The sequence below is a fragment of the Dicentrarchus labrax genome, unplaced genomic scaffold (genome assembly GCF_905237075.1).
Source record: "Dicentrarchus labrax unplaced genomic scaffold, dlabrax2021, whole genome shotgun sequence".
Classification (NCBI taxonomy): domain Eukaryota; kingdom Metazoa; phylum Chordata; class Actinopteri; family Moronidae; genus Dicentrarchus; species Dicentrarchus labrax.
The window spans coordinates 2,403,256-2,417,701 of record NW_026136709.1 but is presented as its reverse complement, the minus strand read 5'-3'; the positions used below and the strand labels follow the sequence as shown (position 1 = coordinate 2,417,701).

The following is a 14,446-nucleotide window of genomic DNA, read 5'->3' as shown; positions in this document are numbered from 1 at the left end:
CTGATGAATAAAGTGGAAACATACAGAATGTGTGCATAGGTATATGGACGAACGAAATCTGGATGTTGTACTATCATGGCTAGATTAGCCTGTTTGCGGACCCGGGGTGAAAATTAGCTAGTGGCAGGGTTCTCACACATCCTGCAAAATCTGGAAAACCTGGAAATTTAGACACTAGTTTTCCAGTCATGGAAGCACCTTGAAATGAACTAAAATGAGAAAATATCCTGGAAATTAACTATGCTGTCGTGGAAATTTTGAATTGTATTTTAGCCACTAACTCAGATTACATAAACCTTTTACCAGACAAAAGATGTGGTATTCCAATTCTACCATCTACCATAGTGAAGCTTTATCACCGGTTTCAGATGGCACCATGAACACAGCATATCTCTCCTGCCTTCAGTAGCAGTTTTTTGTCAATTTTGTTTAACGCCTTTCTAATCGCAGTTATGTGTGGTTATTATTTAAATTGCTTTCATCATTACTTCGTGTTGACAACATAATACCTGCCTGGATTATATTCAGAGATGTTTGAGTGAATTAAACGCAGTATGGCATAATTAAACACAAATTTATTAAGAAATATGCAACACGTAACATATTAAACACGGTGGATCTTAAAACTGGATTCCAGTCCTTTCCAAGATGGGACTTCTAAATAAGGTAGGACCCACTTAAAGTCCCTTATCAGCTTTGGTGGCAGGGTCCAAAATTAAAGACTTACTTAAGTAATTAAAAACTTAAAAAGAAGACTTTGAGCCCAATGAAATTAGAATAACTCAGCTCAAGTGCCGGAGAGAGAATGAGACAGACTTTACAGATGAATATATCCCTCATTTTAAGAACCACTATTTTGATGAACTTTGGGCATCAAATAAGTTTAGTGGATAATAATAATGTGCATTTGTGACAGCATACATGTGCATAGTATTTGTACTGTAAATGTCAATAGCTGAGAGTGTTTTTGCATCTGTTCAGCTGAATAAGATCAGGACACATTTAAGACTGCCTAAGTCTAATTACTGGTGTGGTTCTAATAGGCTGCTTGGAGAGAGACGAGACGAGCACCAAACCAGCCCCTCTGCTTTGTAATTAGCCATGATGGGAGGAAGGACTGAGCCCTGTGTGTGTGTGTGTGTGTGTGTGTGTGTGTGTGTGGATGAGTGTGAGCGAGAGAGATGGAGATTGTGTGGTTGAACCAGGTGCTCCAGCATTCTGTTAACCACAACCAACCACCCACTTCCTGTATAAGTCTAATTAGAGAGTTGGTACAAATGTTATCTCAACACTGGCCAAGTTATCAGTACAAAAAGACACCAGAACATTACATTAACACCATGCAGCTGTGGTGAAGAGGCAGAGCGCTTTGTCCCCTAATCGGAAGGTTGTTGGTTCAATCGCCGGCTTCTCCCGCCATGTGTCGAAGTCTCCTTGAGCAAGATACTGAACCCCGAATTGTGTGAATGTGTATGAATGTGTTAGTTTCTGTTTGATGGACTTTGCCATCGCTGAGTGAATGTGTGTGAAAGGGTGAATGTGGCATGTAGTGTAAAAGCACTGAGTGGTAGGAAGACTAGAAAGGCGCTATACAAGTACAGGTCCATTTATCGTTTGAAAAACATATTCATGTTTAAAACTAATACTGATTTTTGCAGTTTCAGTTTTAATTTTTGCAGCCCTTGATAACATACTTTTATCGAGCAAATTAGAACTGGCAACTGGCAAACTCCAACCCTCTCCTCCCATGCACAACTAATGACTGGCCACTTTTTTTTTTTCGTTCCTCTCATTACTTCAAAAAATACACTAACTTTGCACAAGCCAATGTCTGAGTTTAGTCCAAATGAGTACTCTTAATCTTCTCATTCAGCACTGCCACCTCTGTTGAGCACAGGCACACCCACAACTGATGTCATCAAGATATGGGACTTTTCCGAGGGGTATATACAACCAAAGTTGGGAAATAACTGTCTAAGAATAACTACTTTGATGCTTTGCTGAGTATTAGAAGAATTAGGGCATTGTCACATTTTTTATCAAATTCAGGCACTGGCACAAATCTCTGTTTGTTTTACAGTAAACTGCACTTGCTGCTTTACTGTTAGCTAATTATTAATGTTAGTGCACACGTAGTTGACATTAGCTCAGATCAACAGTAGTAGCTGACCTTTGAAATTGTTTAACCATTGGTCTTAAACCAAACTATATTCAATTTTAAAGAGAAAGTAAAAAGCAGCAATCCAAAGGTTCAATATGATTCCATTTAGAGCTTTCTTGGTGCAATACAACACAGCTGTTGAGCCCCAGTTCAGGATGTTTAATCTCACTGCATTAATTTCAATTCATTATTTGTGCATGTAAATATAGTTTTGCTGTAATAGAGGAAGTGGACTCACCATCGACTCTGGACAGTAACCGGGTAACCTCTGGAGGAGATGCTTTAGACGAGACTCACTCTTTATAGTAGCGAGCTGCAAGACAGAAGCAATAAAGAGTCACATTTAACAATTTACACAGATTAAGAAAATGTTTCTGTCAAGGTACAACTGTGCAAGGACACAGCATTATCAGTTGTGGGAGGTAGCTTCTGTCTCCCAATACAGCCCCGACTCTTCTATATCTGTTTTTGTCTGTGGATTTCAGATATCAGGACTGCAAGCTCTGCACTGTGAAGGTCTTCTTTTTAGTCCTGTGTGACAATTTAGTGAATGAAACATTCAAACAAATGAAGCAGAACAGGCAGCACGCATACAAGCAAACCTTAGGAAAAAAAGCAAATGCAGTTTAGGATAACAATACAAAGATGATCTAGCACAATGCCCAATGTAAGCTGGAGCACTTCAAGGCTTGAATATATATGAAACTCTCCTGGCTGCATCAGTAGTACAAAAGATGAGATGATTCTATCAGAACCAGCATTCACTTTTTCAGCAATTTGAGCTACAGTAGCTCGTCTGTTGGATCGTACCACACGGGCCAGCCTACACTCCCCATGTGCATCAATGAGCAGGTTCAGCGCTTTTCCTTCCCTGAAGCACTTCTGATAGGTACTGACCACTGTAGACCAGAAACACCCCACAGGAGCTGCAGGTTTGGAGATGCTCTGATCCAGTCGTCGAGCCATCACAATGTGGCCCTTGTCAAAGTCGCTCAAATCCTCACGCTGCCCATTTTTCCTGGTTCTAACACATCAATTTTGAGGACAAAATGTTCACTTGCTGCCTATATCCCGCCCACTGACAGGAGCCACGATAACCAGATAATCAGTGTAATTCACTTCACCTGTCAGTGCTCACAATGTTATGGCTGATCGGTGTATCTAGTTATTTCATAAAAAGCCAAAAGATACATAAGGAGAGAAACTAAGCACAACTTAACTCACACTTCCTAAATACATTTTGATAAGAAACAGCCGACAATGTCATCTTCTAGCTATGATGAACTTCTAAGACTATGCTTTGAAGGAACCAAATACAAAAATTTAACCCAAAGAACACAATTTGCATCAAAAAGAACACGCTGGAGACAAGCTCTGATTCTCAAACCGGTTCCATTCAAGATTCTTGGAACCTTTGAGCTATCTAGTAAACCAGCCCTCGTTTCCACCACTTTTGGGTGGAACCATTGTAACCGGATCCATCATTAATAGGTAACCTATTAATGATGTAACCTGTACAATATGACATGCCCACTTTGGTTCCATAGGAAAACCTGCTATTTTTTGGTTCCAGCTGGTTACTGTTCAAAGCTAGATGTTGGTGGAAAAAAGCCCTACCTGTCTTCTCAGTTGGAGTCAAGGCTAAGTCCACAGGTAAGGCATGACAGTTATGAAATAATCTCAATTAATTTGTTCCAAATGACAAATAAAAAGGCTTCATAAAATAAATATCCGGTCCCATCAACATATTTCCTTTGTCGCTGGAACACTGGCACTCTCCTCTATCCACTGATTTCAAGATATTTGTGTTGAAAAACTAAACTTAACAAATTTTGCCTTTATCAAACAAGTTGCTTCTGTGATTTGGTATTGCACTTATTGCGATTTTGATCCTTTTTCGAATAATTGTGTAGCCCTCATGACTACAAGGCAGAGATGGGTTCAGGTCTTTGCACTCAAGGAATTAGTCAAGTCCTAGTCCAAAGTCCTGAACTTTGTTTTCCTAAAGAAGTCATAATGTGCTCTTCACCAAATGTAGTGCCATTTTAACAAAAGAGTAATATTATGGCCATATTATGCTATTTTTCAGTTTAACAAAGTTTGAAGCTGAATTCTTGAACTTAAACGAAATAGTTTTTCTCCTGTGGTATAATTATTTCAAACTGATGCTAAGTTAGTTCTTTGTGGTTCTCTACTGCAACTTGATTAGTTCAATCTAATTGGATCTGTGGAATTAAAAGTTGACTTGCTGGGAGTGAATGGCGTTGACGTCAGTTGTTTAAGGAAATGAAGGGAAATTAAATGACTGGTGGCACACTTTTTAAATAACATCTTTTGACTAGGGCAAAGGAATCAAGTATTTTTTTTAAGTCAAAAGGCTCAAGTCAAAGTGATGTCACAAGTCTTTGGTGTTGGAGTCCAAGTTGAGTTGCAAATCTTTTTTTATTTTGCTGAGTCTAAAGTTTGTGACTCGAGTCGAAGTCTTTGACTGGAGTCCACACGAAATGTAGTGACTGCTGTAAGCCTGTAAATAAAGGAAGGGAAAAGGGGTCTAAGTTTAGAAGGGTTAAATCAATTCACTTTCAGATTCTAGGTCGAAAGAATCAGGCAAATTGTCATGGCTCTGCTCCCCTCCTGCTCTTCCCCCCCTCCCGGGCCAGGGTGCGGCCCATTCTCCCACCCGCCGTTTTTTTTACTTCCTCTCTTCCCAATTGTTCCTATGGGGTAACTGTGGCTCCCTCAGTATTTAGTTAGCGATCAAGCTCTCTGTGTTTCCCGTGCGTGTCCCCTGTCTAACCGTTTCTCCCCGTGCCCCAGGGTCCCTTGTGCTGTTTGGCTTCCTGTGTCCGCCTCCTGTGCCTCTGTGTCTCCGGTCTCTCCGCCATCCACCCACCCGTTCCTCTCTGGCCGCCCCTCATCCCCCTGTGTGTGTGCGTGTGCGGAATAAAACCCCCTTTAAACCTTCCATACTGTCTGGGTGTCTGCTCCGGGTCCAGTCCCAACACCAGCCCTGTCAGAACAATCGGCCAGCATGGACCCAGCGGACCCAGACTCCGTCCGGCGCACGGCCTACCAGGGCAACAGGGCCAACACGAAAGGTCCTCGACAGATTGTGGCACCATCCAGGACCCCGTAGTGTGGCCGCCCGGATCCAACCGATCAGGTCTCCACCCCCCACAGCCCACCACCGCCACAAGCAGCACCCCCGCCTCCCACCAGCCGCAGCACCTCCCCCCCGGAACCACACGTTCCTACACCGAACGGTATGCTGGGGTTGGGGGTGGGGCGGTTTCTGCTTCAGTGCTCGCTAGTTTCCAACAACAGCCGCTACCCAGCCAATAGCGCCCAAGTGGCTTTGATAGCCTACTGTCAGGAAAGCAGCTCAGTGCCCGCCTGTGGGAGAAGCACTCCTGTTTGTGACTCCTTAGCGGTTTGAGGAACAAGGGTTTTGATCATCCTGTGCAAGGCAAGGAGGCAGCAAGCGTTAGAATCTTCGCAGGGATCAGGTTCGTAGCAGTTCTCCGTCGAGTTAGGATTTGCGCCGAGTGGTGGAGAGGGCGTACAACTGTTCGTGCATGGGCTGTCAGAGGTTAAAAACGAGTAGCGGCTAGGATAGCGCGCAGCCCATGACTAATCCACTACTGGCCGACAACTCTGTGAGGACAGCGAGAGGAGGGGGCACCACAGCCTCCTTCCCGCCTACCCAGAGCCACCATCTCGGTAGGTCCCCAGTAGCAGCCCCATCCAAACACCCCGAGCCAGATCCCGACCCGGAGAGCCTCATGGCCCCCGCCCACCCACGAACCCAACGCCGGATTAGGTCCGGTTTATGCATCTATTGTGGCCAGCACGGTCACTTCTGCTGCCCCCCACCCAAAATTAGGCCACCAAATGGTAACTTGTGAGCCAAGCCACCCACCTCAGCCCCCTTTCGCTCAATTAAATGCGTCCCTGCTGGCATTAAACCCATTCCCACACCTCGACGGTGCCGAGGAGAGTTCATGACTCAGCATTCGTCTCAGGCAAGAATCCCCACTGTCAAACCCCAGACAACCAACCCTAATCCAACGAAAAACAGCCAACATACCACAAACCGTTCCCCACTCTATCCTTCGCAATCACCGAGGAGTCAGTTCAGTCATTCTCACCCAACGCCCCGTAGTATTAGGTTTTCCTGGCTAAGCTCCACAACCCCCAATTGACTGTCTACAGTTCACCTAGTTGGAGCGCCCACTGTCATTCACATTGTCTCCAGTCTGCCATGTTTTGTCATCTCCCACTGTTTCCAAGCCTCCTGAGCCCCGATCTATCCGCTGTCCCGTAGAATCCACACCTGGAGGTTTCAGCAAACATCGAGCCGCACACCTCCCAAGGCCATATGATTGTGCTATTGAGCTGCTTCCTGGTCCCTCTGCCAACTAGTCGCCTATAACCTCCCAGACCGACGCAGGCCATGGAAAATATAGACCACGCGGGCAATACCCTCTCCCCGTGGGGCTGGTTTCTTCTTGTGACCAAGAAAGACCAGACCCCCGCCTCATACTATCGAGGGCTAACACATCACCATTAAGAATAAGACCCCCCCCCATGATCCGCATAACCCCTTCATAAGGCCCAAGTGTTCTGAAATTAACCCAACCATACCATCTGTCAGGATCAGAGGGGCAAACGCCTTAACACCCCCAGGCCACTAATATCGGGATGCCGTTTGGCCACCACGCGCCACTGTGTTCCAGGCTTTAGTCAATACGCAGGGACATGCACAGGTTCCTATTCGTTTATTTAGATGACAACTCATCTTTCCCAGTCTCAGGAGGAACACGTCACATGTTCGGCAGGTCCTCAAAACCCTGAGAACAAGCCTTGAAGCCAGGTGTGAGTTCACGTGCATCCGTTCTTCCTGGGGTTTATAATGAGCGGGCAGGTTAAAGCGACCCAGCCAAGATTCAGGCCGTGGCTGATTGGCCGTCCAACCACTGCAAGCACTGCAGCGCCTGGGGTTCGCAACTTTACCGTCCTTTATTAAAATTATAGCAAGTAGCTGCCCCCGACCAAACCACCCAGTGAAAGTACCGTTTGCCGGTCCCCGAGCAGAAACAGCCTTCTAGCCCAAGGCTGTACTTCCCCCGTGCCCCCCCCCCTTTTTTTTTTTGGGGTGGTGGGTGGGGTTTGTATTTGGGGTTTGTTGTGTACTTTCCCTCCCCCCCCAAAAGAAAGGAAAAACCGGTGTTTTTTCTTTTCCCCCCGCGCCTCCCCCGGGGGGGGGGGGAATGTTGTGGTGGGGAGGGGGGGGGGGGGGGGGGGGGGGGGGTTTTTGGGGGGGGGGGGGTTTGGTGGGGGGGGGTTGGCTTTTCTTTCTTGGGGGGGGGGGAAAAAAAAGGGGGGGCCCCCCCCCTCCCCCGAAAGAGAAACCTCCCCCGGGGGGGGGGGGGGTTTTTTTTTTTTTTTTTTTTTTTTTTTCCCCCCCCCCCCCCCGGGGGGCGGGGAACCGCAAAAAGGGATCCTCTTTCCCCCCGCCGCCCCCGGGGGGGGGGGGGGGAAAAAAAAAACCCCCCCCCCCTTTTTTTTGGGGGGGGGGGGGGAGGGGGGGGGAGGGGGGGGGGGGGGGAAAAAAAAAAACCCCCCAAACCCCGCCCGGGGAAGGGCCCCCCAACCGGTTTTTTTTTCCGACCCGCCCGCCTCCGGGGCCGCCAAGATCTTGCCATCCGCCAGCGGAACCCCGGTTTGGGGCCCAGCAGACACAGAGCTGGCCCCGTCTGTGCCCCAAATCCCCCACAGCCCCACGACCACCCCTTCCACCGCCCGTCCCACATCGGACTTTGGACCCTACCCAAGAATACACTATTCTCACCATTGTTGATCTTTTAAATTCCTTTTTTTTCCTCTCCCCCAACTCCCCCTCTCTTTTAAAAACTCCAAAACTCTTGTTCCCCCCCTTTTTCCCCCTACATGGAATCCCTCAGGACATTGTTCGACCGTGGTCCACCTTTCCTTCCAACCCCAAAAGCTTCCCCCCCCCCCCCCCCTTTTTTTTTTTTTTTTTTCCCCTTTTTTTTTTTCCCCCTTTTTTCCTCCGGGGCCCGCCGCCCCCCCCCCGCTCCCCGGGTTGGGTTTGGGGCGGGCGCCCGCCCCCCCCAGGGCCGGGGGGAAAAACCAACGCCGGGGGGCCCCCCCCCCCCCCCCCCCCCCGATTACGCCTGATAGAAATGGTGCTGTTTCCCCCTCTTGGGAGTTTTATAAAACCCCCTTTTTTTACCTTTGAAGTGGACAGTAAATTTTCCAGTTAACCCCCTCATACTGTCATCCGTGTTCACGTCGAGCGTCTCAGCCCGCCCCCCGGCTCACGGGGGGGGGGGGGGGGGGGGGGGGGGGGTCTCCCCCCCCTCCCCCCCCCCCCCCCCGCCCCCCCCCAATACCCCCTAATAAAATGGCTCTATTATTGAGTCATTGTACTGACAAAGATCACTGTATACAGTATATTATGTTCACTTTTATCCATGATGTTTTCCTACATAGAGGAATGTGTTCAGGCCATGGGAATGTGTGGGATAATGTAGTCAGTCCCAACACTTCTGAGATATGCTCACTTAAACATCAGTAAGGCATCCAAGTTTGTGGTGTGTATCTATCCAAGTGTTGTGTGAACATACAAGGCGAGAGCCTGGGAGAATGCAGCCACTGCCAACAGCCTCTGGCTGAAGTGTGAAGTCATGAAACCAAGTGAGTGAGATTTACAGCTTCACACACTCAGGCTGCTGGGAGGACTGGATGTTTCTTGTGGATCATCTCTTTTCTTCCACAGCTATTAGACATTACAGTGATTCCAAACACTGCCTGTGAAAATTAACAATACCAAAGATGCTTGATGGTCTGCAGTCACAGTGCGTGACTTTTTATCCCCTCTAAGGAATGTGATAAAAGACTTTTCACTTGTATCTTCCAACACATTCCTATATGGAAAATTGATGCACTGACACAAGATAAATTCAAACATTTCTATGTAAACACAATCTGAAAAAGTGCATTCCTCAATAACAATAAATAAAATGTGCATAATGCACTGACACAAGTTAGACTGAAAAAGTGCATTCCATAGTAACAAGAAAATTAAGGTTGAAATGATTTTGGCTTATGGTTCCATTCAAATGAATACCTTAAACGAGGTTCAGTTGTTTTATCGAGACAGAGAGAGAGAGAGACAGTTTTATTTACTTATTTAATGAAATGTATGAAATTTTTCTTATGTAATTTATTTGTAGCTTTGGCAATATTGCTGTTTTACATTCATGCCAATAAAGCTGATTTGAATTCAATTGAGAGAGAGAGAGGGGGAGAGAGAGAGGGAGAGAGAGAGACTCTGTCGAAGCGATGGCTTGAATTGAGAGAGAGAGGGAGAGAGAGAGAGAGAGATTTAAAGCAATGGCTATGTTTCAGGTGACTTATCAGGTTTGACGTATTGAAGCTTGTGCTACTTTTACCTCCTCGTGGAACTTGCTTGGAACATTTGTTACAAATAACAAGCGACCTGTCTTCTTTAGAGACTTTGAAAAAGTCCCACACAATTGACGCCATGTTGTCTGTTTCAAAATGTAAGCACGCTGTGCTGCATTCACGGTGTGACGGAAATTCCCTGTTCCCACGTTTGCTAGTCATTATTTCGGCCATTTTAAGTTCATGTTTCTATTGTTTATGTGTAACATGTGGAAAAATACTGTGGATATCAATTCAAGTCAGCAACTACCAAAATTATGACAGAGTTAACAAGTTCTTTTCCGACATGAGGGGATGTTCTTGAATTTTGCCAGTCAGAAAGAGTTTTTCTGATTATGCCAACATCACTTGAATGCAGCATTCACTGCGGGGCATTCAGGTCTCACAGTGAGAGCGGGGCACTGCCGTGCTGACAAAACGGCTAATTGTAAGGTAACTTAACAAAAACACAACGATTCTTATTTTCAGGTGATTATACACGAATGAAAACATACCTATGGATATTATATTCCATTTCTGACAATAGATCCTCCTCAATGTTACACACTGGACCTTTAATCACAAACAATCACATATCAGTATTTACTTGTAAAAGCCCCCAAATGAAGATATTTGAACTCAAAAACATTACATTATTCTATCACTTATCTTTCACTTAAAAAAGGAAAACTGCAACTGTAGAATTCTGTTCTGTTTTTAAACCACTGTCAATTTTGGACCTTGATCAACTCCTTATACAAATGCCCATACATCCCAGCTGAAGTGATGGAAAAACACAACACCAAACGGAGTGACAGTGTTTTGTTGGCAGATAATCAAAGAAGAAATCTCTCTGATGCAACAAAAGACCAACTCTGAAAACCGAGGCCATTTGTAAGACCCTCTTAGTCTGTATGAAAGGTGAATAAGTGCTGGTTGGCAGACTGATGGACTTTCTCCAGGGCCGGGCCCAAGAAAAAACAGTTGGGCGCAGCAGTAGTTTCAAATCATTTGCCATGAAGGCCTAAGAGTCTGTGTTTTTTATTACAGCAAAAGTCAAAAACAGCTGATTCTGATCATAGGTTCCTTCTCTAGGTATGAAGGTATGTCAAACTGTAGAGTGAACTCCTGTGGAGTTCAGCTGCAATTAGATCCTTCAGACTTATAGATTTGTTGGCTCTAAAGAAAGAAAGAAACTTTAAAGAAAAGCACATGCGCAAACTAGTGCTGTCAGTTAAACGTATTATTAACGGCGTTAACGCAAACCCATTTTAACGGCGTCAATTTTTTTATCGCAAGATTAACATTCTTTTTGGCCTAGCACACTTTGTAGTTTTTTTCACATGCTGTTGCAACAACTAGTAACGTTAGAAAAACTACAACACCACACCGGATCTAGCTAGACCGGAAACAAAACAACAGGCACGCCGCACACACTTGTTTAAGAGTAGTAGACGTTGCGTTTTGAGTGGATGGCGAGCACGAGACGCTGAAATGGATGCCAATAATATTCTGAATGGAAAGTTTTCTTTTAAAAAGTTGCCAAATGGTTCCATTGACAAGACCAAAGTGATCTGTGTGTTTTGTCGTTGTGAACTAAACTATCATTGCAGCACGTCCAGTCTGAAATACCACTTGATGGCCAAGCACACTGCTGATGTGAATTCTCCGCCCCCTTGTCAAAGCCAGGCGACAATGGATAATTTTTCAATAAAAACATCTTCACAAAGCAAGCTGATCCACTTTTCCATGTTGATAAGAGCATTAAAACGAGAAAAAATAATGGGACAAAAAATATTAAAGGGACATTTAGAATAGATAAAAATGTGTGATTAATTGCCATTAATTGCGAGTTAACTATGACATTAATGCGATTCATCGCGATTAAATATTTTAATCGTTTGACAGCACTAGTGCAAACAGATCTTCACAGGACTTATACATTGCTAATAAAGCCCACTTTTACAACCTGTGACTCCAAAGTTTCGACCATCATTCAGTTAGAATATTTTACTCACCAAGTTAACTGCGGAAATTTAGGAATCATATAAATAGAACAATCTGTAAAATAAAACCCACATGAGCAGCTAGAAAATCAGTTATTTGGAATGAAGATGTACAAAATCAAGATAAGCCACAGATCTTGCTGTGAGCGGTTTCAAGTAGGAACTGATGCCGGAATGAGTTTTAAAGTGGGGGGCATTCAACTTAGGATGGTCTAATACAACTTCATCTTCCTTTCAGTCTCAGCCTTCGAGTATTACAGCTTAACATGTTTCTGAAAAGATTTTAGGCAAGAAGCGCAGTGACAAAATTTTGACAGTTTGATCTGAGTTCAGTGCGTTAAGATGGACAGACTTACTGAAAATGAAATGACTTGTCAATCATGAAATAGCCATGCCCTAAAGCATACCCTGCTTTACTGTCTATTTTACTCTAAATTGGACCTAGGTTCAATTGTGAAATTTCACCTGTATTGGAAACAACTACTAAATGTCTGGTATCGTGACATGCCTTTTTTATATTCTGTCCATGTTGGGCTCATGGAATCCACTTCTCAGCTCTCCAGTCATACCCAATTTATGCAATTCCCACACCATTTTGACATACTGGACCAGTCCATTGGACCCCAGTATGTTGAAATATTTAATAACGCATTTATACTGCATACAAAAAACTGCATGGGATTAGCATAAAATGGGCATGTCTTTTAAGGGGAGACTCACAGGTACCCATAGAATGTCTTTTAAGGGGAGACTCACAGGTACCCATAGAACCCATTTTCATTCACATATCTTGAGGTCAGAGGTCAAGGAATCCCTTTGAAAATGACTATGCCACTTTTTCAATCTTTTTTTTTCAATCGCCAAAAATACTGGGGTGTTATTTAGCCCTTTTCTTGACAAGCTAGCATGACATGATTGTTACCAATGGAGGTCTTCAGTATCTTCACTATAGCTTGAAAGCTGAGCCTGCTACAGCCTCTGAAAGACAGTAATGTCGGCATGTATTTGTCAGCGTAGAGTTGAAGAGGTTACCATAATACCTGAAAGTATTCTGGCACCAGTGCTTGCTACGTATTACAGGGAGGAAAGAGGAAAGCGCATCTACTCAGGGACGAGAGGCTCATGCTCATCACAGTACAGGATGTAAACATTAATGGCAGTAGGGTTAGCTAGCCCACCTAGCACCACTGAGATAGCTTACGTTCAGCTACGGTTGATGGGCATAGTTCTGTAGAAAGAAAATTATTCCGATACCAGAGCTCTGTTTGCTTTAATATTATTATTATCATTATTGTTGATTTTATATGAGGCTGAAATAAACTCCTCTCAGGCAACTTGAGGTAAGCATAAGGTCAGAAAAGGAAGTCAGAAAAACAGGAAATCCTGTTAACAGGAAAAATCCCATCCTGAAAACAAATATGTAAGGGTTCCAAATTGATTGTCATGTCAATACTAGCTAGCAGACTGGCCGGCAGGAATCACTTGTGGAGTCATTTCAGCAGACAACGTTAACGCAGACATGGCTCATGGATATCGGATATCTCCGGAAATTCCGATCTGTGAATTACGCTGGTATCGGTCCCAATACCGATACTGGATCGGATCGGCCCCATGCCTAGTTGAGCTCAGTGCCTTCTATTTCCATTATATTTGAGAGAAGGCAGACATCTCCAAAACTCAGCAACTCACACCAAAAATATCTAGATGGATAAACCCTAGACCCTGAGTGATCTGTACTGTCAAACCCTAAACAGTACCCAAACTTTATTGGCCAGGTGCTGACATTTACTTATTTTATTTCTCTTATGAATGCACCAGACCAGAAGAATCAAACGAACTTGGAACTACATTAGGATTTTTTTTCTGATTCATTAATCTGTTGAAAATTAAAAAATAGATTTTTTGAGCCATTATGGTTCTATATATAACCACCGCAGCCTTTGAAGAACCGCTCATTTTCTGGGTGTAACCAGGCACAAGGCAGCTTCCATTAAAGCTAAAATGGTCCTGGTGATTACAGCGTGTGCCTGACACCCATTCCCTACACCCATACACCGAAACACACCCCCACATTTACACTCAAGACCTTAACCACAAACTCTGAAGGCTGTTTTAAAGCCATTGTTTTTCCTCCTCCATCTTTTTCATCTTTATCACTTTCTTTCATCCTTTTTTTTCCCACTTTTGAGATGTCCCTACCATTTCTCAGCTACTTTTTTTTGTCAATTTTCATCTTTTTTCTATTTTTTCATGTCTTTTTCTATGTGTTTTCTTTCTTTCTTTGGCTTCCAAAATGGTGATGTCAACCAATAAGAGCACAATAAGTTTTTTCCAGCCTCCCTCTTCAGCGTTCCCCCCACTTCAAACGCAGGAGGAAGGTTTGAACTCTCTGCCTGTTTGTTGCATGCAGGGAAAAGCTTTTTTTTTGTTACGTCTCCTTTGTGTCTCTTTGCCATAAAGAAAGACATGGAGGCTTCAGAGAGAGAGAGAGAGAGAGAGAGAGAGAGAGAGAGACAGACAGACCAAGAGAGGGAGAGAGAGAGAGAGCATCACCTGCTCCCAATTGAAACAGGGTGAGACAGAACTTTTATTCTGCACTTCAAAGAGCCAAGAGACAAAAAACTTTACACCACTCCCCTTCAAAAACCTCTATTCATAGGCTGACCATAATGGGCTGAGGAGCGGGCTTGCGTGTGTGTATGAGTGAGTGTGTGTGTGTGTGTGTGTGTGTATGGGTGTGTGTGTGTGTGTGTGTGTGTGTTTGTGTGTGTGTGTGTGTGTGTGTGCGTGTGTTTGTGCGTGTTTATAC

The 14,446-nt window shown here is 44.5% G+C and overlaps 1 protein-coding gene across 1 annotated transcript in view; it reads right to left on the bottom strand.

Moving 5' to 3' along the window:
* Window positions 1-14,446, bottom strand: part of reck (reversion-inducing-cysteine-rich protein with kazal motifs) — an 84,666-nt gene that overhangs the window by 46,071 nt on the left and 24,149 nt on the right. Inside the window, exon 3 of the mRNA XM_051410227.1 lies at window positions 2,400-2,474. Coding sequence (XP_051266187.1) covers window positions 2,400-2,474 — 75 coding nt within the window. The remainder of the gene's footprint in view (window positions 1-2,399; window positions 2,475-14,446) is intronic.